At 31.0% G+C, this 27,685-nt stretch overlaps 4 protein-coding genes across 7 annotated transcripts; 3 read left to right on the top strand and 1 right to left on the bottom strand.

Annotated features, from left to right (window-relative positions):
• Window positions 1-2,570: 2,570 nt before the first annotated feature.
• LOC107427644 (uncharacterized) lies at window positions 2,571-4,101 on the top strand. The gene is made up of 2 exons (XM_016038026.4): window positions 2,571-2,949; window positions 3,710-4,101. Exons 1-2 carry the CDS (start codon window positions 2,713-2,715, stop codon window positions 3,944-3,946), a joined length of 474 nt encoding a protein of 157 aa, XP_015893512.1. The 5' UTR covers window positions 2,571-2,712; the 3' UTR covers window positions 3,947-4,101.
• Window positions 4,102-8,348: 4,247 nt separating this feature from the next.
• LOC107427630 (WAT1-related protein At1g25270-like) lies at window positions 8,349-12,803 on the top strand. 2 transcript variants are annotated; one of them, XM_048481456.2, is made up of 7 exons: window positions 8,349-8,713; window positions 9,121-9,183; window positions 10,014-10,130; window positions 10,765-11,020; window positions 11,329-11,487; window positions 11,596-11,747; window positions 12,276-12,803. In XM_048481456.2, the coding sequence occupies exons 1-7, from the start codon at window positions 8,511-8,513 to the stop codon at window positions 12,568-12,570; spliced, it is 1,245 nt and encodes a 414-aa protein (XP_048337413.2). In that variant the 5' UTR covers window positions 8,349-8,510; the 3' UTR covers window positions 12,571-12,803. The 2 variants fall into 2 exon arrangements, with proteins under 2 accessions (XP_048337413.2, XP_048337414.1); XM_048481457.2 differs by having other exon boundaries at window positions 8,493-8,631.
• Window positions 12,804-13,652: 849 nt separating this feature from the next.
• LOC107427642 (chlorophyll a-b binding protein CP24 10A, chloroplastic) lies at window positions 13,653-14,828 on the bottom strand. The gene is made up of 2 exons (XM_016038023.4): window positions 14,510-14,828; window positions 13,653-14,383 (listed from the first exon to the last, which is right to left on the bottom strand). The coding sequence occupies exons 1-2, from the start codon at window positions 14,728-14,730 to the stop codon at window positions 13,834-13,836; spliced, it is 771 nt and encodes a 256-aa protein (XP_015893509.1). The 5' UTR covers window positions 14,731-14,828; the 3' UTR covers window positions 13,653-13,833.
• A 1,811-nt stretch (window positions 14,829-16,639) lies between these two features.
• Window positions 16,640-24,251, top strand: LOC107427648 (probable protein phosphatase 2C BIPP2C1). 3 transcript variants are annotated; one of them, XM_016038032.4, is made up of 9 exons: window positions 16,643-17,223; window positions 17,461-19,151; window positions 19,956-20,086; window positions 20,654-20,720; window positions 21,718-21,805; window positions 22,476-22,645; window positions 23,015-23,158; window positions 23,396-23,524; window positions 23,913-24,251. In XM_016038032.4, exons 1-9 carry the CDS (start codon window positions 16,959-16,961, stop codon window positions 24,072-24,074), a joined length of 2,847 nt encoding a protein of 948 aa, XP_015893518.3. In that variant the 5' UTR covers window positions 16,643-16,958; the 3' UTR covers window positions 24,075-24,251. The 3 variants fall into 3 exon arrangements, with proteins under 3 accessions (XP_048336753.2, XP_015893519.3, XP_015893518.3); XM_016038033.4 differs by lacking the exon at window positions 20,654-20,720 and having other exon boundaries at window positions 16,642-17,223; window positions 19,956-20,073; window positions 21,728-21,805; XM_048480796.2 differs by lacking the exons at window positions 23,015-23,158; window positions 23,396-23,524; window positions 23,913-24,251 and adding an exon at window positions 22,005-22,110 and having other exon boundaries at window positions 16,640-17,223; window positions 22,476-22,605.
• The last annotated feature ends 3,434 nt before the right edge of the window (window positions 24,252-27,685 follow it).

Here is a 27,685-nt window from a genome sequence, read left to right as displayed (position 1 = left end):
AAGGATAAAGTACAAAATTTTCGTATCAATGTAAATATAAATTTTTTTTATAAAAGTATTGGAAAATATTAGATATCGATAAAATTTATAAAAATATTGAATAAATATTATATTTCGTTTAATCAATTTAATTTATAATAAACTGTAATAATTTTAAATAAAGTATTATTGATAAAAATATGTCAAAAAAGTATATATTTGATAAATTGTTTATAAATTAAGATAAAATAATCATTACAATTACATTATATTTCATAAATATTATCTCAATACTTATAAAACTATTAAATAATTAAAAATTAATAGTATATTTTTTGTTCTTATTTTGATATGTAAATGAAAAGTAATTATTAAAAGATATATATTTTTTGATAATTTTTCATGTAATTATTAATATGTCAACCATAACAATCTTGTATTAAATATAGTTATTCTTGATGTTTAGTATAATATATTCTATCATCTTTTTATTTTTATTTGCTTAATGTTATTGATTTAAATGCTATCAATATCAATTATACAAAATATTATATTTCCATATTATTATTTTATGTTATTATTTTTCATTCTTATATAATCAATTATTAACTTTTAATTATGAGATTTGAATGAATCCATCTTATACAAAATGTATAGCAATTATATACATATATATATATATATATATATTCTCAATGAATAAAACTTATAAGGTTATTGAATATAATTCACTTCATTTTATTTATATCATTAAATACTTAAAAAACAATTAAAAAGTTTTTTAAAAAAATATCATTAAAGTTAATTTGGTAAAATACCTTATTAAACGTCAATAATATTTTTGAATTTTTTATAAAAAATTTACATGGAAGTTTTGGAAAGTTTCAAAAATTTATATGAAAATTTTTAAAATTTTGATGGATATTATACATTTTTTAACCAAATTGTAAAGGATTTAATGTAGATATTTTGACGAAACTTTTCATGAAAATTTTCGTCAAATTTCAAAAATTGCAATGGATTTTATGAAAATTCTATACTTTTCCATTTAGAATCTAAATTTTATTTCGACCATTTAAAAAAAAATAAAAATTTAAAAAAAAAATTGGATATTTTAAATCTTACTTAAGGATAAATGGTAAAATTAATTGTTTTATCTTTATTATTATTATTATTATTATTATTATTATTATTATTATTATTATTATGTTTTCTCTATCATATTTATTCTTCCCTGCTAAACAGAATTTCTATTTTAAAATTTTTAAACACTCACTTTTTATTTTCTGTATAATCACCTTTTTCTCTTTTAAACCAAATACATGTGATGAACAAATGTTCCATAAAATAAACAAATAAAAATAAAAACAAAAAGATATGAAATTATTATTATTTTTTTAGAAGAACATTACAACAAGTCAGAAAATGAAAATAAAACTATCTAACAGTCTAAAATAACTGATCGATAAGATAATATAATATAATGACAATTTTTTTTTTTTTTTTTTGGTTTCTCGTTACAATATTACCAACAACAAATATATCAAGTAATTACATTTTTTAAAATTATTTATGACAATCATCATTAAAAAAATAGAAAAGTATGAAATATCATATACCATAGCAATACTACCATATTATATTCATCAGAATTATATCTTAAATTTATAAATAAAAAATAGCTATTTGTTCTTATCTAAAAAAATAATTAAATTTTCTTAGATACAGTATATGTTATGCATAGGTTGAAGACAAAAATGTAATACACATACATTTTATGTTGTTGCTTAAAATTTTTTCTAAGTAATAATTAAATTTTTTTCATAATTTACAAAAACATTAACTAAAAGAAATTGAAAATTTTTTTTGACCAAAAAAAAAAAAGATAGATAAACTATTAATAAGCAAGTAAAATATTACATTATTTGTTATTCTCTTGTTTATTTATTTATATACTGTTATTGCTATTGTTATTTTGTAAAGGAAAGTGTTCTTTAAAAATATTTAGTTTAACTAAAAATAGGTTTGAAAAGAAAAATTAATAATATATGATATAAATTAAACTATAAAAGTGAAAACTTGGGATTAGTACACCAAGTATAGATAAATACAATAAAAGAATACAACTGGAAATCAAATGAAATGAGCATTTATTGCCGTGGTAGCAAACATTTTGATTTTGACTGAGATATATTTTATATATTATTTTGATTATATTTGGGATTGTTATTTCCTTAAAAGTAATCAATTTAATTCTAAATTATATATTAAAAAAATGTTGACATTGGACACTTTGGTTAACCTATATTGACATTTTCCATTTGGATCTTGTTCTTATTTTGTTGAGGAAAATAAAATAACTTACACATTACACTCTGTGATTGACAATCATCCAACGATTACCAAGTTGGCAAATATATATTTTGAGCTTCAAATGATATTAAGTGCTAAATATGTTTTCAAATTGATAACAACCGCTTCTTTCCTCAAAATTTTCTGAACCATACAAAGAATGTCTGGCGGCAAAAAATGCCTTTCACAATCTTACTCTCTATAAAACCCCCCATAATGTGCCATTGATTTCTCACATCAACTCATTCTTCCATTTTCTCTCTTTTAGGTCTTCTTCAAAACCTTCTTTCTCTCTGACATTAGATCCGAGAGAGAAAGAACAAAAGAGAGAAAGAGGTCCTTTCTCGAGAGAGAAATATAACAATATAAACCAACATTATTATGGGTAATTGTAGCAGTGCACCTAAAACCAAGGAAGATGACAATGTCCCGGAACCTGAGGCTCAAAAAGAAGGTTCATTGAAGGGCAACAATGAAGAGGTTAAGGTAGATCAACAAGAAGAAAAAACCATTGAAACCACAAGCAGTGAAGAGAAGAAGAGTGATGCTGATGATGAGAATAAGGCTGTTGAAGATGATGACAACAACAGACAATCTCTTGGAGCTTTACTCAATGAGGTATAAATTTTATGTGTTCTCAATATATTCTTGAGTTTTTGCATATTATACACAATTCTATCACCTCTTTTTCATATTAAATGCCATTAGTACAAGATGAATAATTTCTGTGAAAGGTACACATCAGGATACCTTCTCACAAAGGTATACATCAAGGATCCACATGTGTATAGAGGATCTAATAAGATGAATCTACTGAATAATTTCTCTCAAGCGTATGACGTATTTATTCCACCAACATTGTATTTACTCTTTATTTTATTTTATTTTTTTGGCCAAAAAAACACTTTCACATGTGGATCTCATATATTTGTAACAGAGGATCTAATAGAATGAATCACCAACTTTGTATATATATACATATATATATTTGATTGCTATGTCAAATGCTATAGTTAGTAGAAAGTAGAACCAAAAATATATGTCAAGGTGGTAGGAAGTAGGCCTTATAGTATATATCAATTTATTTTTCAATATAAGCCCATCAATAGAAGGAAAGAAATTGGACCTTACACAAGCTTAACAACCCAAACAACAATTCAAACCTCTAATCGATTAGTAGGAAGTAGGCCAACAACACATATTAAGCTTATTTTACAATAAACACTAATCAGTTGATATTTCATATAATTATCTTGAATACGTTGTTTTTTAGGTTAAATGAAAATGTTGACAGATTCTTAGAGTTATGTATATACAAGTTAATATTTTTACTCTTCCTTCACTATCTCTCATGAGCTCTATGTACTCTTAACAACAGGACGAAGAGAAGAAGGAAACCGAAAAGAAAGCCGATCAACCCGAAGTTGCATTAGCTCCAAAAGAAGAAAAGGAAGAGCCAAAGACAGAGGTAAAGGAAGTCCCAACTGAAACAAAGACAGAAGAGGAGGCAACACCAAAGGAAGAGACCGAGATAACAACAATCGAAGAAGTAAAAACTGAGGTTAAAGAAACCTCAGAAGAGAAGAAGCCTGAAAATGCACCTGTTGTAGCATAAAACAAAAGAATGGAAAAAGGAAAAAAAAAAAATGAAGACCTCCCAAAGGGAATAAATATGCAAGAGCTTGAAAAACTTTTGTACTTTAACGTTGAAGATATATAACTTTGTGTTTCCAATTTTGTATTGAAGCACAAAGCAAATTAGTCTTTGCAGTTCTTGCTTGTTTTCCTTGTTTTCAATTGTCATCTATAATTTTGTGCTACAAGATTTGTTGTATGTTGTCATCTTGTGCATGTGTTCTGCTTTTTCATCTATATTTTATGGTTAGAAAACAAATATACTTGCGTCCAAAATCAACGTTTCTATTAATAAAAAGGGAAACAAAAAAAATGTATATTACCGACTGACCTTATAGATTACAACAATATAAATATATATTATGTAATTTCACTTAAAAATTCTATATTGGATAGTGTTGATCAATAATAATAGTGGAATAGTGAAGTAAAATTAAGGAAAATAAAGATAGTTTTTGACATGGTATTTGTACAGGCTCCGAAAAATAAGTAAATAGTACAATGTTAAATATTACAAACTTAAGGTATTTTATTTAAGAATATTTTTTTAAAAATACAAAAATGAAATGAAAATATGATTCTGGATCTTGTTAAATTGAGAATAAATCAATTAAGAATTTGTATCTATTTTAATAATGTGATAGTGATTATTATATTGAATATCTAATGTATGCATAAAATGTATTTTAGTACCTTGTGGTTTCAAAATTGTACACTTCAATATTCATTTTTTTTTTAAAAAAAAAAAAAAACAGAAGCATTCTTCTACCAACTATTTTACCTTTTGGTTATTCAAAAGTGAATTTTGACTAATTTACATTGTAATGAAGATTGAACGCTTAATGCGGTGGATTTTAGGACCGAAAGTAAAAAAATGTAAAACCCCCACACTAGCTAGAGGTTTTATTTTATTTTATGTTTATTCTAATTAGAACTTGGCAAAGGGTACAAAAAAGAGTTATTTAAAAGGTATAGTTTCTTGAATGAGAAGTAGTAAAGATACGGCAATATTTACAAAATGGCATGTATAGAATATTTGTTGTGGGTTGGAGAAAAACTTCGGCGTGACTGGTGCACAGCTGACGTGGTCCACTCACTTATTTTGTGACATGCGCTATTTACTTGTTTTTACTATTCACAGTTCCATCTCTTGTCACTGTTTACCTCTTCTTCCGTTTTACCTCTCTCTCTCTCTCTACTCCGTCCGAAGTTTAAAAAACTAACCATATCTTCTCTCAGTTTTCCTTCTGTGTCCACAATTACATTGTTTTTTTGATTTCTTTCTCTTCAGCTCCAACAAGAATCTCTCCTATACACATACATATATATATATATATATATCCACAAATTAATATGATCAAATGTTCTCCTTTATATCTGTTTTTTTTTTTTTATTTCTGCGACCCAAAAGACCAAAATCTAATCGAGATCATGCAAAAGGATACACCAAGGTTCTTTCACTTTGTTCTCTATTTTTATGTTCTCATTTATTATTATTATTCTTGTTATTATTATGATGTTGAACTTATTTTGTTCTCTGTTCATATGCTTTTAAAGAATAAAAGAAAATAGTTTGTGGATTTACTTACTGGTAGTTATATACAGAGAGAGAAACAGAAAAACAAGAACAAAAATCCAATAAATGAAGATGAAAGGTTTTATCTGGCTAAGATAGAACAACATTTTTGACAAAGTATATTAAAAAGTAAAAAACAAAAACAAAAATAGATGGAAAACGATGAAGAGAGTTTGGTATAACAAAACTAACCTCGCGTTTATTATATGGCCGGGGCTAATAAAGACATGGAAGAGTGGCTAGAAAAGGGAAACATTTGACAGGTGTTTGACAAAAAAATAACATTTGACAAGTGTTTGAACCTTCGGCTAACCACGTCACTTGAATAGTATGCTCCACTGAAGTTTTTCTTTATTATTATTATATCTCATATCATTTCACAAATAAATTTGATAAACATATATAATATTATTATTTTTATAATAAAGTAATTTCAAAATGTTCATAAGTATAAAAACAATAATCGATTTTCTAAGGTTGATAGAAACAAGTAAAAGTAACAACATACTAATAAAAGGATGTGCGCGTGTGCGAAAAGTTGTGAGGAGAAGAGGAGTCAACGAGTGGGTGGCAAACTTGGGAGGAGAATTTCTGTTTTTCATTGTTTGACAATTAATAGAATTGAGCACTTGTAAATGGATTAGTTGGATATTATTATTATTATTTTCAATTTTTTATTAAAATCAGGGAAGAAAAACGAAGTTTAAACAATTCAATTTCGATTACATCAAAGAATAAAGCCAACTTTCAAAAATTTTCAAACTGAAAAGAAAATAAAAATCATTGCAAAGTTTGACCGAGTTCTTTGTTGTGTTTATGTCTGCGTTATTTGCATTTGCTTTTGGAAGGGATACCAAAGGTAGATTCTCGATGAGTTGATGGCAGAGAATTTAAATTATTGCACTCTTTGTTTGGTTTAAATTCACTAGCAGTAGCTGAATATTTACTTACGGCCCCTACTTTTTTGAAAAGTCTAAACCTTCATTTTTCAAAAACTAATAAAGGCTAATTACATTCTACACAACTTATCAAACAATTATCATTTTTTTATTATTGTTATTTTGAACTCCAACTTCTAAACTCTCACATTGCACTCTAAGCTATATTTTTCCTCCCATTTTAGTTCTCTTTATAAATTGACATCTAAATCATTGTATTTGAATGATAAATGTATATATGTCGCACATGATGATATACGAGTGTGTATGTATATCGGACATGATAAATGTGCGTGTATATATATGGGACATGATAAATGTGTGTGTATATATATCAGACATGATAAATATGTGTGTACATATATTTGACATACTTTAATTGACATTTTGCTATCCCTCCAATTGGTATATATGTATATATATATTAAACAAAGACTCATATATAACTATCTTCATTAAATTCTGTGTAATTTCCAAGGACAGTGATAAAATAAAGGGTCAAAAAATTAATAATTTGCACATCAAGTAGTATTTTTCAGTTTGTACGTAGTTCCATATTTCGAAACTTTTTCAATATGCATCTTAAACTATAACTTTTACTTTCGCCGCTAATTGCATTTTACATTATCTTCATCTTACTATACCCTAGGAAAAGATCATGAAATGCAATTTCACACCATAAAATCGTTAAAATAAAATATCAACCAAAAAAGCAAAAAAAAAAAAAAAAGACGAAAATAAACATATATTTTTTAGATATTGAAAATGAAAGGATTGAAATTTAAATTACTGCCCCAGCAAACAGCGATAGTCGCTAAATTATCCCCGCAGGATGTTTTAATAAAAATAAAATTTGAAATAAGAATGATAAGCTTTATAATATACCATAGTATGTAAAACAAAATACTGATGAGGGCATGTATTAGGTACGTACAAACCGATAAAGGAGGAATTATGTACTCTTGAATATAGAAGAAATGGTTGCACCTGTGGTGGCAAAATACGATACAAATTATAATACAACAAAAAAGGAAAATACAGTTTTGATAAATTAAAATTGACACAATACAATACGAATTATATATAAACAACGACATATTAAGGATATAAACTGTGGTAAAAATGGCGACTTACATGTTACAAATATGGATTCAAATGTTTTTACTTATTTTTGTACAAAATTGCATTTCTGTTTTAAAAAATACTTGATGATAATATTCACAGTCCTTCATATACTTGCTGTTCGGATTCAAATAACTGTAATGAAAAAAAATAAAAATAAAAAATCTCTCTCAAATTTTAATTTTATTTCCTTTTAGCATCTATTATGGTTAAACTATTAGTAAATATGTATTTTACTAAAAATGATATTTTAACTTTTTTTTTTTCTTATTCATTTATAAACAATTCATTATTAGCTAATAAAACTTATCATTTTTATTTAATTATTGACTAAGTTAATCCTCTTCGCTATAAAATTAATCTAATAATATATTAATCCCATGTCATGTTTCCGTTTAGCATAATCTTATCTCTTAAGAACATGGCACAAAGTTAAACAAACATTACCGTAAAAATAAATCATGAGAATAGGAATGAACACGTAGGTGATGACGTGCGAGCAGCAAAAAAAAGGAAGAAAAGTTTTTTTTTTTTTTTTTTTTTTTTGAAGAATTAATGGAAAGAGTTTTGGGATTCATGCAACGGTAGAGTAGCGATGTGTCATCAGAAGCCAAATAGAATTTGTATGCGTGCGTGGCACGGTGATGTGGGGAATCAGCGATGAGCCACTCTTCGGAATCCCATCCCAATAAATACTCATCCAACCCCACCTTTCTTCTATAACTTTCTCATCAAATTAAGGGGGAAAAAAAAAAAAAAAGGTTGTACACCCAGAAAAAGAAAGAAAGAAAGAAAAAATTTTGGAATTTTCTTGACAGCCAAACAAACACACATATAATTTTCTGTCAATCGCTCGCTCTGTGGTAGTGATTGAGCGAGTGAGTGAGTGAGTGATAATCAATTGTTTCATGGGTTTTAAGGGGCAGATTGCAGAGGCATTGCATGGGCTAAAACCAGCTATTTTTATGGTAATAGTTCAGATTGCATTCGCTGGAGTCAATATCTTCTACAAATTGGCAGCAAATGACGGTATGAGTTTGAGGATCATTGTTGCATATCGCTTCATTTTTGCAACTGCTTTCATTCTTCCCCTTGCTCTTTTTCTTGAAAGGTAAATTAATTCCTATGGAATTATTATATAAGCATGTGTGATATTATTATTATTATTTTTATTTTCAATTTTAATATATCAAACTCAAAAGGGTTGTCTTTGTTTTATTATTTTATTAACTGCGAATTGACGAACTTTCTTAATGTTTCTTGGCATTTTCTGGGTCTTAGATTTTCTGATGAGAGCACCATAACTAGTATTGTCTTCTGATATAATATTATTATATATTGTACACTTTCTGGAATTCTCTCAAGAATTGCCTAAAAAGTGGAAGTTTCCCAATTTTTTTATTTTTTTTAAAAAGATAAAATCATGCTTTAATTGCAATGTTTTAAATTACTATGTACTAATAATTAATAAAGAGACTAATTCAATTGCGAAATTAAATTATTGTTTTTTTTTTACAGGAAGATGAGGCCAAAACCGAGTTGGAAGGTAGTGTTTCAGTCATTTCTATGTGGATTATTTGGGTAAGCCAACAATCACTACCACTTACAGCCCTCTCTCTCTCTCTCTCTTTCTCTCAAATAGGTGAAGTGAGTTCAAACTGTTTCTGTATATATAGTTGTTATCGAAAACTATCTCTTTCTTTATCTTTATAATGAACGAAATAATACTGACAGACAGAGAAGACATGGAGATTTGATTTACTTGGGAAGGAAGCAAAGCCAAAGACAACTGTACTCTGTCAAACGCAATCTCTATGAATCCGCAGACCCGCACCTTTTTACGTGACTCCTAGCTTTTTCTCTTAACTATCCCTCTACAACTTCACCTTAAAAAATAAAAATAAAATTTAAAAAAAAAAGTGCACAACCTTCTGTATGTTGACCATTTAATACGCTCAATTTTTTCAACCTCCTTTTTTTTTCCTCATCTTTCTCAACCACCTCTCCAACACTACCATAATAACGTTTTATTATTAAGATCATTGGTTATCTTAAATAAGATATACATGTCTTTAATATTTAAATAAATCCATTGAAACTAAAATAAATAAATATATTATAATAATAATAAAGTTCAAATATGTCAAAGATTTTAATTAATAATAATTTTTGCTTGGTACAAAGGAGTGGAAGCAAGTGGTGTCCACGAAAATTTAAAATTTAGATTCATGTCTCTTGGTTTGTCTCATAAGTCATAATAGGAGGAAACTTTTCATTTTTAAACTAATGAGGTGTAATATAAATAACAAGTCTATAACATATAGTAGGGAATTAAATAGACTAACATATATACGAATGCATGGTGTCTTTGTTTTGAATATATATTTGATGTGACGATTTTGGAAATACAGGGGATCAATGGCACAAAATTTATACTTGGAGAGCTTATCGTTAACATCTGTAACATTTGCTTCGGCCATGAGCAACCTTGTTCCTGCCATAACGTTTATATTGGCCGTCTCCTTCAGGTTCTATATATGCATAATAATCCTCTTATTACTACAATCACACAGATAGTTTCTCAATAATACTTTTTTGTTTTTGAAAAATTCGTTCCATAATACTTTGAATACCAATATATTTATCGATATTAATGATATGTCAATCTTTATTAAAATTATGTTTGATATATTTATCTACAATTTGGATATATATGTGATTAAAACATGTTCCCGTTAGTAACAATACTATTGAACTGAAGTGGTAACTGATATAGAGATTGCCTTTTAATCAATTAAATTATTGATTAAATTATTAATTAAAATGACATTCTTAGTTGATATATCAGTATAGTGCCACACCAGCATTAAAGTGCCACACCAGCATTCAAACCAGCATTCTTTTTGTTATCATACAATGTCATTCTTTTTGTATTAACTATTATTATAGTGCCACACCAGCATTCAAACCAAAAAAAAAGACCCATATTGATTAAAAATAAATAAATAGATTTGTTTCGCATATGCTACCCCATGTCACCATATATAATAAACAGAAAATAGTTGGGCTAGAGGTGGTTTGTGGGTCCTATTCGAGCACTATGTCTACATCAACATATGAGAAATTGTCACTAATATTGTGACTAATATTTATTTTTGACAGATTGGAGAAGGCCAATTTGGGAAAAATGTCAGGGAAGGTGAAAGTGATAGGGTCATCAATGGGAATAGGTGGAGCAATGCTGTTGACTTTATATAAAGGTGTGGAAATAAACATTTGGAACACACATGTTAACCTTTTGCATCCAAATTCCCACAATTCTGCTGCTTCAAACCATTCTCACTCTGCTGATCGCATCATTGGTGCCCTTATGGCCATTGGCAGTTGTTTTTCTTATGCTATCTGGCTCATCGTTCAGGTTTGTTTTCTCTTTTTTCTTTTTTTTTTTTTCTTTTTTTTCTTTTTTTCTATACACGAATAGAAAAGAAAAGAAAAGAAAAGAACAAAAAAAAAAATATATATATATATATATATAAATATATAGCATAATAACAAATCGGTCCCTTATAATAAAATCATTTCTACATTATAATGATTGTGAATTATTTTTTCTTTTCAATATTATTCTAAAGTAGTATATAATTGGAATTTTTATGATAACAATTTGATGTTTTGATTTGGTTAAAATATTTTAACTTTTTTTTTTTTTCTTTTGGAATTTAATAGGCCAAAGTGACTGAGATATATCCATACTATTATTCAAGCACAGCTTTGATGTCATCAATGGGAGCAATTCAAGCTACAGTTTTCGCACTAGCCATGGATAGGGATTGGAATGGGTGGAGACTCGGCTGGAACATTAGGCTTCTCACAGTCGCCTACTCGGTACATTATTATTATTGTAATTACAGAGATTTTACCACTGGATTGTCTATTTAATATTTTATATCAAATTTAGTTTATTATTATTATTTTTTAAAATTTAAAATACAGGGGATTGTGGCTTCTGGCTTAATGGTGACACTCATGGCATGGTGCGTACACATGAGAGGACCACTGTTCGTGTCTGTTTTTAACCCTCTCCTGCTGGTGCTCGTAGCTATTGCTAGCTCTTTGGTGTTGAATGAAAATCTACATCTTGGAAGGTATTACTTTACCTTATATAATATAAATATTTAATGTCTCAAATTATTTATATGTTATTTTTATAAAATTGATAATAAATCAAGTTTTTTTTTTTTTTTATTTAATCAACAGGGTGATACAAAATTTCAAAGTTTTTGTACTCTAGTACAACCAATCTAGGATATATGCATTTTAATGCCAGTCAATTGATGGAGTGTTTGTCTTCATATTAGTTGAAAATCAAAATGGATTGAATTGCATAAAATCGAAAATTGAGGGCTCTAAATGGTGATTTTTAAAATCCATTGAGGATTGAAAATGTAAAATTTTAAAATTAGAAAGTAATAAAATGCAGTTAATCCCATATTTAACGGGAAAAAAAAGTTATTCAATGAATGGAAAAATATTGAAAATCAATAATCTTTAAGACTATAAAGTAGTTTTGAAATAAAACGGCCGCATAAAGCTCTCACATTTTAATTAGTAAACTTTATTTAATTTGCATTTTTGTCCTAATACTGGCGTTAATCAATTGTTCAATTTTGCAGCATACTAGCCGCAGGATTCATTGTGCTTGGATTATATTTAGTGCTATGGGGAAAAAGCAAAGAGATGAAGAAGAAAAATCAGCTTGCACCCTCAGAGAACTTAGATGAACCTGATTCAATTAGCATTGTTATAACAACACCACCAACTGACAATAATAAACACCATGCCAAAAAGGACAACAATGACTCTACTAACGACGATAACAATAACAAGAACGACAACAACATCCATAGCAACGACGACCATAACAACATTAGCAGGAACATAACAGATGATCAAACTACACAAAATTAAGGGAGATGAAGATCATATATATATGCATAAGGAAGAATGAATAATGTTTACGGCTAAGTACTATACGTGTATAGTAGTAGTTAGTTTCAATGTTGATTTGTTGTAAAAAAATTTATAAAAAAAAAAAAAAATTAAAAAATAGGTAAAATTATGTAGGAAGACTTCCCATTCCAATTGCCTAAAATATTTAGGCTTTTTTGGTAGTGTTAAGAAAGAGGAAGACGTTTTTTTAAGATTTATTTTGTTCTTTTGTTTAAATTAAATATTGCTAGCTAAACCAACAAATATGTATGATCGATCATGCTCAATAATTTACTCAAATTAGCAACAGTTATTTAATTAATTTTGTTGATAGTTTTTGGAAGGATGATTTTCATTGGAATTAATATTATGCTAATGCGAAATTGCAAGGATTTTTTTTTCTAAAAAAGGAAATATAATTACTTGTGTATCACTTGTAAATGGTTGTTAGGCATATCTTTATTATATTTTGATTTTATTGTAATCTATGACTATATATAAACCTATACATAGTGGCATTGCTCGTGAAAGCATTATAAGAGACAATATAATTTTGTCACCATAAAAGTATACATTTGATATCTAATTAATTATTTTAATATATTTTATTAGCAAAAGTCTCGATTAATTTGACTATAAAATTGTGTACGTTGGTGATTATATCAACATGATATGATATGACATAGTTTGCTCTGTATGCCAAGCGACAAATCCCACTCATTGAACCTTGTTTAACCGTAATGTAAAATTTTCTCCTCCGTTATAGCTTTTAATAAACTGTTATCATGCTTATTAACTTCTCCTATGTTATGTTATTATATAATATATAAATAATGTTTCTCCAAAAAAAAAAAAAAAAGAGTAATCAAAAAATAAAAATATGGTGCACAGTTTCATAATCTATATCTTGTTTTTCCTATTATTAAATTAGTAAATATGAACCATCATGTTCATCATAAATAAAATTACGAATTAATTAACATGTATAAGAGATAAATAGGCATAAGACGGTATAAGAAATTATGTACACACACGCACACACACACACTTCATTTTGCAAATTTTTCACCACCAAAGAAACACATTAAAATTTGAAGATCACATAGGGGAACCCCAAATCATTCAGCATCATGGTCAACATTTGAAGTTACCTCAATCTCTCTCTCTCTCTCTCTAAAATTGAATTTTGATTATCTACATCATCATCATTACATTAAAAAGTTCAATTAAATCATATTTATTTTACAACCCAAGAGCACCAAGGGGTGTTTTCCCTTGACCAGCTTCAAAGTAGAAGATGAGCATGGCCAACATGGCAATCCTAGCATGCTTAATCTCCGCCAATTTCAATCTCTCCAGCTTCTCAACGTCCGGCACATAAACACCATTCTGGATGGTCCCAGCAAAACCCAACGGATCGAAGAACTTCCCGCCGGGATAACCCTGCTCGCCGGTAGCGTTCGCGAAGTTCTCAGCGGTTCTCGACCATGGTGTCGCCCACTCCACCGACTGTGAATCCGGGTTGAAAAAATCCACCCATCGCTTGCTCTCCACCCAACCCATGAGAATGAGTTGGGTTCCGAGCAAGGATCCGAACGAGAAAGGTGCAATGGCGTTGGGATCGGCTCCGGCTTCGAACCATGGGACACCGCTCCATGCTTGGCCGACGAAGATACCCACCACTGCCGCCATTGCCCATCGGCCATGGATGAGCTCTGCTTCTCTGTACCACTTCAGGAATGCTGGGTCTTTGCCTAATCCAAGCGGGTCGAATCCGTAATCACCTGGAAGACTGAAAATCGCCGCCAAAATCAGAAACAAAAGAAGAAAAATGGAGCAAAGATGACTGATAAATTGTCTGACAGAGAAAGAGAAAAAAAATAAAAAAAAGAAAGCAATCAAGAGTAAGCAAACTTACGAGCCGTCGAGCCATTCAGGGTCGATCAAGTTTCCACCGCCTCTGACGCCGGGGATCCAAGATTTCTTGGGTTTCACAGCAGCAACGATGAAGAACCTCTTCGAAGAAGAAGCTACAGAGGATCTGGCTGAGACGGCGGCAGATAACAAGGTCTGGGTTCTCTTCCCTCCAAGGAATGAGGATCCTAACCCATTTAGCAATGCCCCAGAAGTTGCAGCCATTTTCTGTTTTATGTGGCTTTTCTTTGAGCTTGGTCGACTATGGAGTAAAAACAGAGAGCGTATGAGTTGTTTTTTAATGGTATAAGGAAAAGCTTGGTTTTAAGATATGGTATGAGAATCTAAAGAAAGGCCATGAGAGGAGCCAAGTAGGATAATGAAAATCTGGACAGGAAATCTGAGCAAATGTGATGGATAGATTTCGGACCAATGGGAACTAGACCTAAATCCAAATCGAAACCCACGTAGACTTCAAGTCAACATCAAAGTCTTTGATGTTTTTGTGCCTCCCGTTCCTTGTGTTTGAAGCAAATATCAAATATGGTCCTTGTAAATTATTAAAATATCATTTTTGGATGTTTTAGTGGGCCTTGAAAATTGCTCATGGTGGTTTTTTCTTCTTTTTTGGTGCTTGATATCCTAGTCAAAATGCTGTTAAATTCTGTTTTGAGTCCAATATATACGTCTCTCCAAATTAAATCTGAAAATAAAACATCGATTTTTATGTATCTTAAATTTGAATATGGATATTTGAGAGAAGAAATGGATAATATGTATATAAAATTTCGTTTGCAATCTAACCAGCGTTGATGTAGGTGAATTTCCTACCACAAGGGACATGGGAGATTTAGATCCTCTCCCAGTTTGTTGTTCCTGAGCATTTTTAAGGATCCAATGACATGGTTGTAATCAATATTTTTTTCTTTTTAGTTGAATAAATTTTAAAATAAGGTGTTATTCTCTAATCTGAAATGATGTCCAAGAAAAAGGACATGAGCTATGGCAGTCTAACTAAGAACCCCAAACATCCATCATAAACCTTAATAAATACACTTAATAAAACATTGTTAAAAAAAAAAAAAAAATCAGAATACTTTGAACAATAACAATAGCTAAGCATCAAGTGAGGTTTATTTAATAATCTAGACCATAAGGCAGTGTGTTTAATATATATATATATATATATATATTAATCTTACTAATAGGATTGAACTAGTTTTTCATATTAATTAATAAAGAAATATAGTTTAAATTTATTTTATCATATTGTTTGATTTTTGAATTAAACAAAATGATTTAAACTAGATATTTCTTCTTCTTTTTTCTAATGATATTTAAAATAAAAACTTACCTAATAATAAACTTGTTATAATATTAATATTAATTACCAAAAAATTGTATAACTTAGTCTACACATCTAAAAATTTTTTACACATAATCGTTATATATATGAAAAAATATATATAAATAAATATGAAAAAACACTTAAAATTGATGCAATGGAGAGGGAAAGACAAATATTATAAAAAAAAAAAAGAGAGAGAGAGAGAGAGAGAGAGAGAGAGAGAGAAAAACAACTGAAAATAAATTAAAAAACTGAAAATTAAGAAAAACAATTTAAAAAAAAAAACAACGGAAACTTTAAGTTACGGAAAAACTATTTAAAAAAAAAAAGTGGAAGATGATCATGATAACAATAATAATAAAAAGATAACAGAAGATTAAAAAACTACTAGAAAAAAAGGCAAAAAAAAAGCTAGAAGATAGGAAGAAAATGAAAAATGAAAACAGAATATTACAAAAAGCAATATTATACTGGAAGCACAAAATTTTTTTTCACAAAATTTATTTACCAAAATGTTACTGTATTATAAATCTTATCTCATAAAATTTTCATAAATAAATTTGGTGAAAAAAATTAATATCTTTGGTATTATCCTAAAAATTTATATATATTTACTTAACAAATTGATGTGGTAATATATTAGCCACTGATAAAAAGCTGTAATCTGAACTGATGAAAATAAACTTAATAACATATCATCACATTATTTGATAAAAATTTTGGTGATCATGGCACTGATATATATATATATATATATATATATATACACGCTAAATACTGAAGAGGCCCAGGCGTGGTAACAAATAGGAGGCCCAAAGATAGTCCATGTTCAGAGAGGAACGAAAGCCTTATCTTCATGTCTGTGACTCGGAATTAGGCGATGAGTCGGACAGTGAATTTTAGTGGCAGGAGTAGCTGGTCGACTCTGAAGATTCCAGAAACGGATAACCGTCCCTTTTTCTTTTCTTTTTCTTTCTCTTCCACTTCCCGCCATAATTCCATCTCAGAAACCCACCCAAAAAAAAAGAAAAAGAAAAAGAAATGAATTGCTCTGCAAATTTCCATTTGCAGCGAGTTCGATTATCCAGAAATAAATAAAGTTGAAATGGGAGAGATCTGCTCCTCCTCAAACCCTCTCAGAGCTCGGCCTTCCACCTTCTCTTCCTTCAACAACCTTTTCGTTCCCTCCCACGTTGCATTCGCAAAGCCTTTGCTCAAATACACCAAGACCCGCTCCTGTACTCGAAAACTTGGAGTTTCTGCGCCAATTCGACCACCCAAACGAAACCCATCCGGGGTTCAGATAGTTTCCAAATGCGCCTCGAATTCGAGCTCTTCTTCCTCGGATGTTGTTCTCCTTTCCACTATCGGTACGTCCCAAGTCTCTCGCGTTTTGTTCTTTTTCATTGTTATTATTGGTTTTTTTTTTTTTTTTTTTTTTTTTTTTTCCGTTTCTGCTTGTGTTTTTGGTTTTTTAGAGAAATATGTATAGCTGGTGGAATTTGAGACTCTTATTTGGAAACTTGGATGATAGAATAGAGTACAGAGAATTTACTTTGTATAAATTTGTTCTTATTGGGATTTGGGTTTTTGGTGATTTTTTGAAGAGTGTTCGGACGGCAGCTTTGTGTTCCGGTTTGGAAATAAAGACGATGAAAACACGCTTGCGGGGATTGATGATGAGGAAGCTGAGAGTGCCGCTTCAGGAGATTCACCGAATGACCAAAATGAGCTTCATTTCAAGGAGAAGATAGAGCTTGATAACACTTTAGGACAAGGTAAATATCATCATGTAGGAAGACAGAGAAGCTCCTCAAACCAAGTACATATAGAAGACGGAAGGGTTCTTGAAAGTCATCATGGTGAGGTGAATTCTGCAGGTAATCTTGTAACAGAATCAAGTGAGTCATTATTGGAAGTGACCGCATTGGATATGAAAACATCAAATGTGGATGAAGATTCGGCTGTTGTTGATGATGAAGCTGATACGGACACCACAAGCTCATGTTCTGATGATAATGAGGGTGTTCTAAATGAGGAAATGGGTGGTGACTTTGAGGAGAATCCTGCAACCATTGGTGACAATGAAACTATGACCCAGTTGGCAACTTCTGAAACTCAGGCTGCTGTTGAAGTATCGGATATTGAAATTGGTGACTCATCTTTCTCCAAATCCGAGATGCAAATTAGTGAATCATGTTTATCCAAATTCGATTTAGATGAAGATGAAGATACTGCTGTTGTTGATGATGGTGATGTTCATGGTGTTGATAACGATGAAGATACAGACACAAGTGCAAATACTGGTTTCCAGGTTGATGATGTTCTAAATGATGAAATAGGTAGCGACTTTGAGGAGAATCCTGTGGTTATTTGTGAGCGTGAAACTATAAATCAATTTTCTAAAAGTGAGGCCGGAGTAGAAGTATTGGATAGTCATGCATCTCAAGCTATTAGCAAGGAAAATGTTGACATTGAAGAGGCCCATCTGACTACAGTTGGCACTGATGATAGAGTTGATTCCATTGAGAAATGTGAGAATACTGAAGTGACCGCATTGGATATGAAAACATCAAATGTGGATGAAACTTCGGCTGTTGTTGATGATGAAGCTGATACGGACACCACAAGCTCATGTTCTGATGATAATGAGGGTGTTCTAAATGAGGAAATGGGTGGTGACTTTGAGGAGAATCCTGCAACCATTGATGAGAGTGAAACTAGGACCCTGTTGGCAACTTCTGAAACTCAGGCTGCTGTTGAAGTGTCGGATATTGAAATTGGTGACTCATCTTTCTCCAAATCCGAAATGGAAATTAGCGATTCTTTATCCAAATTCGATTTAGATGAAGATGAAGATACTGCTGTTGTTGATGATGCTGATGTTCGTGGTGTTAATAACAATGAAGATACAGACACAAATGCAAATACTGGTTTCCAGGGTGATGATGTTCTAAATGAGGAAATAGGTAGCGACTTTGAGGAGAATACTGTGGTTATTTGTGAGCATGAAACTATAAACCAATTTTCTAAAAGTGAGGCCAGAGTAGAAGTATTGGATAGTCATGCATCTCAAGCTATTAGCAAGGAAAATGTTGACATTGAAGAGGCTCGTCTGACTACAATTGGCACTGATGATAGAGTTGATTCCATTGAGAAATGTGAGAATACTGAAGCCAGGGATAATAGTAATATGGTCTGGGTAACATCAGAGGCACAATCGATGGACGTTGAGGAAATGACTCCTAGTACAGTGGCTGGATATGATGACGAAGAGGAAACTAAAAGATCAATGGTGGTCAGTGCTTATTTGCTTTTATTCTAAATTATAAGGTTTATGCCTGTTTGGTTTTGTTTCATATGAAGTATGATAATCCATATGTCTCATCGCATTACCTACAACTAAAAATAACGATATCTAAGAAACATATGATCCTAAAATCAATAATGTTAAAAATCATCAACACCAATTCTCTTGATTCAATTTTTTATTTTTCATTAACATCTGTCATGGCTTGGGTATCATAAGATGATGGTCACTTTCAAAATGCATTTAAACTTAAGGTTATATTTTTAAAATTAAAGGTTTACATTCATAGAGTTCACATATATTGGAAAAATGATGAAAATGACAAGTAATAGTGTTTTCCTATGGGCGGTCAATGGAACAAAATGTCAGTCCCAGGAGCTGGAGAAGTAAAATTCAAAACCTAAAAAGACTAAATGCTTACCAAATCAATGCTGAAATTATCCCACTTAATGTACTTAGAAGCATTTTTTATGGGCTTTCAATGGATATGCTGTTCTATTTGATATGCTTATTTGATTACATGCATGCTAACTGAATTAAAATAAAACAAATAAAGTAGTCTTCAACCAAAAAAAAAAAAAAAAAATCTATTAAATTATTAATTGTAACTTCTGTATATATCCACGTATCCGTCTCCAAATTTTGTATCCTTTTAAGTCGACTCCTGTATTCTAAATTTTAGAATTCAAAGAATTTAACTCTAGATATGTACCTATACCTTATACTCACCACCAAGTTTGATCAACATAGATATTGAGATGTATATTTTTCTTTTTTTTGTTCTGTCTGTAGTTAGGTGACAATGCCCCTGCCTCAACTTGTGAAGAACAATTAGTGGAGGGTGAAGCACATGAAAATGATGTTGCAGGATTGTCAATCCCTGAAGTTGTAGAAATCAATTCAATTGCAGGTACTGCTTGTAGGTATGCTACTAGATCTTCCATCACCTACTTACATTTAATTTGTGGAGCAACTTTGTTGCTTTAATAATTTAATTCCAATTGGGAATTTCAGATAGAGGTCAATACACTATGCCTGTGGCTTTGCTCTTTGTCTTATCCTGGTCTGTTTGTTTAGATGCTTAATACATGAGCAACTAGTAAATATATCCTTATCAGTTCCTATAGCCTACGTATTTATGTAGGCAACAATGCTACTTGTTATTTTGTTGTATTATGGTTTTGTTGTCCGCTGGTCCTCTTAATCTTTTGTCAATGCACTTGACATTTCCCAGATGCTCAGTATTTGCAATTTATTAGCACCTTTCTGCCTGGATTAGCCAGGTTTCGTTTAGCATATCCTTCATGTGAAGTTTATTTTCAATTCTAATATTGTAAATAGTAGATAATAGATTTATTTCTTTTTGTGTTTTTGTTAATTTCCACTGGAAGTACCCTGTAGTCACCCTTGTCACGAAAGGGTGCAGTTTTAAGTAAGAAAGATGATTACTGAAGAAAAGATTCCTGCACATTTGTTTGTTACATATACAGGGTGGAAGCCTCAACTGCAAGATTTGTATTATCTTCTGGTGTTGCTTTGCTGCCACATTCCTCAAAGGCATTTTCCTGATTTTAATCTTTGTCTCTATATTTTGGTAATTTTATAATGTTAACTTTTTCTTATATTGACCTTATATATATATATATATGTATAGTTAAGTCTGACTTCCTGTTTGCTTAAGTTTGTGAGATTGATGGCAATTTAACATGGTGTAAGAGTCCTAATCCGCTTTTTGTCCCACTATTGAACTATTCTATTTGTAAGCAGTATTAAAGTGTTTGTTGTGTTGATTATGTGTTGATTTGGTATATATTACAAACCTCTCCAATCATATGTATGTATTGTGTAACATATACTGATAGACAAGAAAGAGAAAAGAGATAAAAGAAGTATTGTACATAGGAAACTTACATAAAGCCTAGAATTTATGAGTTTTCTGCGCTTATCTATATTTTTATACACTTACCGAAATTCCCTTACATTTCATCCAAAAAGAGAAAACCCTTATATTTTGTGTGTTACTTTACATGAATTGAGGGCTGTTGAATTGCTCAACATGATGGAAGGAGAGTTGTCCTTATCTGCTGGTAAAAAAATGATTTCAATGAAAGGTTTTACACCGAAAACTGTCGTTAGTGGAAGATTCATTGGCAATAGATTTATTGGACTTTAAATTCAGCCATTGATATCTAATGCACTAGTGGGTTCAGATAGTTCTCCCTTGTCCACATTGTGCAGCTTATCAACCCTGCACACGCATACACACTAGTTGACATGTAATGTCAAATTTTCGTTTGATATTACTGTTGATATCGAAGTAAACATACATTTCACAAATGGACTTGTCTGTGTGATTTGTAAGTATGTTTTCACTTTGCATGTGGAAATTCTTTCAATTTTAATGGGAACAGTTGCAGACACAAACTTAATTTAATATTTGGTTTTGGTTTAATCTATGCATCTAACAAACATACGTGGTGTAATTGCATATGTGTCTGATGTTTTCCTTGAATTGACTAGTAAAAATAATAATTCAAAAAGTAATAATTGCCAGGCATTGACAGGTGGGGAGAATGCTTACTTTGTTGCTTGCCAAAATTGGCTAGGTGTGGCTGATGGAGTAGGTCATTGGTCACTTGAAGGTAACTCTTTCAATATTTCCAATTTCGCATTAAATAATGTCTTATTTTCTTCCCCTGTCTCATATTCAACTGCAAATAAGAGGATGAATTTCTATTTCCTGCATATTATCTTGTTATGTAATATTCCAAAATCATGTTCATCTTTCCCTGGGTATGGTCTATGAACCATAAAATCTTAACAGTCGTTTATCTCACTCAGGTGTAATGGACTACATAAGTTATGGCATAGCCATAAAACAAATTTTTTATGTTGAGTTTACTGAAAATGTTGGAGTGCGATGGGATTAATCAATTCATCTCTTTAGGTACTCTTATCAGTACTGCTAACTCTTAATGATCTAATACACGTCTAAAGATTCTTTTTCTTTTTCTTCAATTCTATTCAAAATCTCTTAAAGCTACAGGACTGTCTTCTCTTTTTCTCTTAGTTCAATAAAGTACATAGTCCAAAGTTTCATGGAAAACAAACTGCAGCCCAAGTATCCCTGTCACCTCTGTTTTATATGGTCTCTTTTTCCCCCTATTTGGTTAAACTAAAGATTTTTACTTAAATTCTACAACTATTCAACCTATTTTTTACTAGCTGGACACAGGCCAAACTACTAATATTTTCCTCTGTTTATGCAGAATCTGGGTGAATTTTCAGTTTCTACTTCTGTTTTCTTTTCAGGGATAAATGCTGGATTATATTCCCGGGAACTCATGGAGAATTGCGAAAGGATTCTGTCAGATTGCAAAGGCATTCAAATGGACAAACCAGAAGAAGTTCTTATTAGAAGTGCTAGGGAAGCACAATCTCCCGGATCATCTACTGTCTTGATTGCTTACTTTGATGGTCAGGTATTAACTGCTTATTCTTAGTGCGGGATCAATGCGTGGACCTTTCTAGCTATTTAATGCCTTATAATGAATTAGGAAAACTGTATGGTCCTCTTGACATGCGGCAATGTGGTTTAGAATTAGGGAGCTTAAAAGCTGTGAACATAGTAGAATATAATCATTTGGAGATAGATACTTGGTGCAAAGAGATTTACTCTTATTTTCCCAACCAAACCCCCCCCCCCCCCCCCCCCCCCCCCTCTTCTTCTTGTGGTTTTTTCTGGCTTTCTTGTCTTACTTTGTTAAAACCATTTGTCTCAAGCTTAGAATCTCACTGTATAACTTTTATTCTACATGCTATGGGTCACCTATGAAATTTTGGATTTACAGGCTCTTCATGTGGCCAATATTGGCGACTCAGGATTCATCATAATTAGAGATGGTGCTGTAATTCAGCGATCATCTCCAATGCTTCATGAATTCGGTTTTCCATTTCAGATTAAAAGAGGCGACGATCCATCCAAGCTCATAGAGGTATGCTATATGAGAATAATTATACATCCAGCCAAATATTCTTGAAGATAAATTTGGTCTTGTAAAGTGCATTAGAAGTGTAACCTTTGTCCTTGTTACCTAAAAGGTTATTGAAAGAAACACTGCATGACTTTATTCACCAACTCTTTCTAAATTTGCCATTTATCTTGTCCATGGATTAAGCAGGAGGTCAACTGTTGATAGAGATTATGCTAAAAAGAAAAATATGTGTTTCAGGTATACAGAATTGAATTGGATGAGGGAGATGTGATCATCACAGCAACTGATGGCCTTTTCGACAATTTGTATGAGCAAGAGATTACTTCCATCGTGTCCAAGGCATTGGAATCCAATGTGAAACCTGAGGTAAATTGTGTCATCTCTATATAATTTATTTTTCCAAAGCTTGTTAAGAGAGGTAAAATAAAAATAAAAGATAAATTGATAAATATATATATATATATGTTTGTGAAGCCACCCAAAGAGCATGTGGTACCTGAATGTTCCAATGTTATTCTTGTAATGGTTATACTAGATGTGTCAAATTTTGGGAGCACATAGGTTAGTTCAAGCTGCTAGCCTTGTTTATGTTTGTCCAGTGAGGGCACAACTTTAACAAATTATGTCTTTAAATTAGCTCAAAGTGAAAGAAACCAGGCTTGTTGGTAAAGATATATTGCTGTTTGCATAGTGACAATCTTGTTGGGTTTGCTTAAGATGTCTGTTATTTTGGTTTGTGGATTTTTATTTGCAGGACATAGCGGAGTGCTTGGCTGATAGAGCACAAGCAGTGGGACGATCCTCATCAATGAGGAGTCCATTTGCGGATGCAGCACAGGCAGCAGGATATGTGAGGTACACCGGTGGCAAGCTTGATGATGTTACTGTCATTGTATCATTAGTACAAAAGACATAGAGCTTCCAATTATAGTAAGTATTGTGTATCTCTTGTTTGTATCATTTATTTCAATTTGTAAATATGAGAAGCAATAAAAATGAAAATTTATGTTAGTGTGGTTGGAGAGGGCAATATGTAAATCCTCTGTTCTGTATTTTTCCTAAATAAACCTCTCTTTCTCTTTGATTCTCGTAATGTACACCACCCTCACCCTCTTGCATGTAAAGGGGATTTTATTTGGAACCTGGATCCTTTTAGCAACCAATCATCAAGTTAAAATGTAGGTCTAGGTGTCATTCGACCAATCATCTATTGAGTTTATATATGCATTAGAACATTTGCCACATGTATAAAAAAATGCATAAATTAAAATAAAATATTTCACGGTGGTTCAACTTGCTTGCCTGTGAGTATACTCTCATTTATTTGACTCAAATTGAAATATTAACTATATATTTGGGGCGTATATTTTTAATTGAAGTTAAAATGTACAATGAGGCATGGCTGATGCATGGCATACTGTTTTGGCACTCATGTTCATCATCAGTTGTAGCCCATTAGTCATGTTTGTCGTCGGCCATATGGGATGTTCGACGGTGCATTATTGTTGGTTTTGGCTAATAGAAAGAGGTATGCAACATTATTAGAAGGTTGATAATTGTTGGCATTTGATGCATGTATGATAATGTGGCATGGAATTTGATGTTGATAAAGCCGTTTGATTGTCTAGGATGGTTTTGAATAGAGTTAATATCATTTTGCTCCTCCAAGGTTTGATTTAAATTCAATTGGAATCCCTTCTAGTTTCGAAAACATAACCCACTTCCTCTGCTGTTACATTTACATCCTTGGAGTTTAACATCAATCTCTATCATTCGCAACTTTAAGACTATAACTGATATTCTAAAACAGAAAGTGAAAGTCTTTAGAGTTGCAAGTCTATTTGGATTGGATTCACACAACTGATGAGAAACCAATACTAATGCCCTTCACCCCCCACAATAATTCTTCATTCATAGAAGCTTTATATCTTCAATTTTCTGCAATCCTTCTGCCTCTTAGTTTTGCTGCCTTTTATTTATTTATTTTTCATTTGAATTGTTCTGTCATTGACCTAATCAAGCACTCTTAAGAGAGATCATCTTCACCTGTGCTTTGAGAATCTTCAGTTGCTTGGTTAGCGAGCTTACGGAATGATTACTCAGCCTTTCTAGTGCACATGCCTTTTTGCACATGCTAGTACATGAAAACGCGTCCCTCGTCATTGATATGACAATATGTTTTTACTTAGTTGATATGATAAATGATATGTCAAACATTATATGATTCAAAAAATATAATATAAATTTAATATATAAGTTGAAATCAATGCAAACCCATAAAATATTGTCACTTCCAGCCAAAATATATATATATATATATATATATATATATATATTGTCAATTAACGAGTACAAATAAAAGCTGAAATCAAACAGTTTGTCTATCAAATGTATAAATCCTTCTAAATTCTCAAAATCGACTGAATCTGACGTCTGCTACCAGATTTATAGTGTCAAAATAAAACCTCAAAAAGTATGGAAGCAACTATTCCCTCAAAGATCGATGAACAATGAGATTCTCGTTATAAAATATCCAATTAATCATACATCAACGACCTAAAGCCTACCTATAGATTCCACTTTATAAATAATTAATTTTCATTTCCATATCTGAGCTTTGATTTGGGTGGGCACAAATGCGCAGCACAAAAGCAATTAAAGCAAAGACGTTAGACATGATATGAGCAATAATGGTAGCTCTTTGAGAGAATTCAACAAAAAAGGCTATTGCCTTTTAAATTGGGTTGGGTCCCTCTATTCAACATGCTTTCCATCATCTCATGTGTCATTGTCTTAGTGCTGGCATGCATCAGACACAGATAAGCAGCTGCATAATATTGCTTCTATGAAGAGGAAATAGAATCTAGAGAGAGAGAAAGAGAGAGAGAGAGAGAGAGTTGTAGGTATTCTATCTCACATGGAATTTGGGACAAGAGGATTAATAGAGATGCCAGCAAGATAGAGAATTTGATATTTTAGCTAAATGATAAAATAATGCTAAAGAAATTCTAATTGGAAGGCTGGTAACAATTATCAATGATATTTATAAACTATTTGACAATTTAAATGATCGTTTAAAAAAATTATTTTTTCAAATTAAATTTTAAAATCTCTAAAATAATCTCAAACAGAACTCATAATATTTTAATGCAACATTTTAATGACAAAATTATTATTTTTTTTAAACATTAATTAAATCTAAATTCAAATTTCTATCTCCAAATGTCTTTGTGGGATATCTTATATAAAAATAAACGATAATTTGATTTCAATCCCCTACCTTCAATGTTGCCCCCCCCAAAAAAAAAAAAAAAAAAAAAAAAAATCATATCTCAAAATTATAAAATATGTACGTATTATGATATAAGGCAAAGATGCCCATGATGAATTTGGGTCCACTGGCTACAAATTACATATGGGATTCTCACGAGCTTAATCAATCCCAATTATCGCCCAATGCTCCATGCCTGGAAAAGAAAAGCAAAAGGAGCTAACCGAAAGAACAGACCCATGTCTTCAACATTTAAAACCCATGATATATGCATATGCTAGCGGGCTACCATAATCATTTTGGAAGGCTTGGTTCATTTCAGAACCTTGTGGCCTCTACTTTTTGAACCATATGTGAAAACAAAAAAAATTTCAAACTCTTTGCCTCTACCACATAGTCATAATGGGGGACCCCTTTGTTTTAAATTTCTCGCTAGCTTAGCTCTCTAAGCAATAGAATCATGCCAACTCCCAGTGCCACTCCCAGTGCTGGCCAAAAAAAAAATATATATATATATATATATATATAATAATTGCATTGAGATGCCTATAGTCTTTTTTAGTCTATAGATTTAGAATTTTGCATTTTTAGTCTTTTTTAAAACACATCATTTAATGCCCTCAATTTTTGTTTTGTTGCAATTTAATTCAATTTGATATTTTGATTTGATTACCTGGGTTCTTAGGACCGTTTCATGTTACCTGCATTTATAGGGTATTAAAGTAAATTTCTTTTAGAATAAAATATATTAAAATGAAAATTTTCAAATCTCGAAATATAAAATGCATTAGAATTCATGAACTAATACCTTTTAGTTTCAAAATTTTACACTTATATAATAGTTTTGTTTGTTTGGATGTGAGAAGCTAATAGGGTTGCTCATAAATTAATTCAATATGCTGTAAATCTAAGAGTTTTATGAGACTTAGATAGAGGAGAGTCCTACTTAGCTTCTCATTCTATTCAGGATGTAATTTCTCAAGTTATTCAATAATGAAGCTTGTTTTCTTGATTTAATATTAAAAAAAAAAACCTCTAATTTGGGATGTCTTAGTCCACTTTTCAGTTAAAATCAAATTGACTTACATTGCATCAAATTGAAAGTTGAAGAATTCTTAAAATTAAAAGGTAACAAAATGTAATGATACTTTTCTGTAATCTCCTTTGTTAGGTTTTATTTGCATTAATTTTATTGTATGAAAGTAAGCTCCTAACAAATTTAGACAATGTTATGCTTTAAGAAGAACCCTTGAAAT

This window comes from Ziziphus jujuba, chromosome 9 (genome assembly GCF_031755915.1).
Source record: "Ziziphus jujuba cultivar Dongzao chromosome 9, ASM3175591v1".
In the NCBI taxonomy this organism is placed as follows: domain Eukaryota; kingdom Viridiplantae; phylum Streptophyta; class Magnoliopsida; order Rosales; family Rhamnaceae; genus Ziziphus; species Ziziphus jujuba.
The sequence above is the reverse complement of the archived record's forward strand: the minus strand, read 5'-3'. Positions and strand labels throughout refer to the sequence as shown.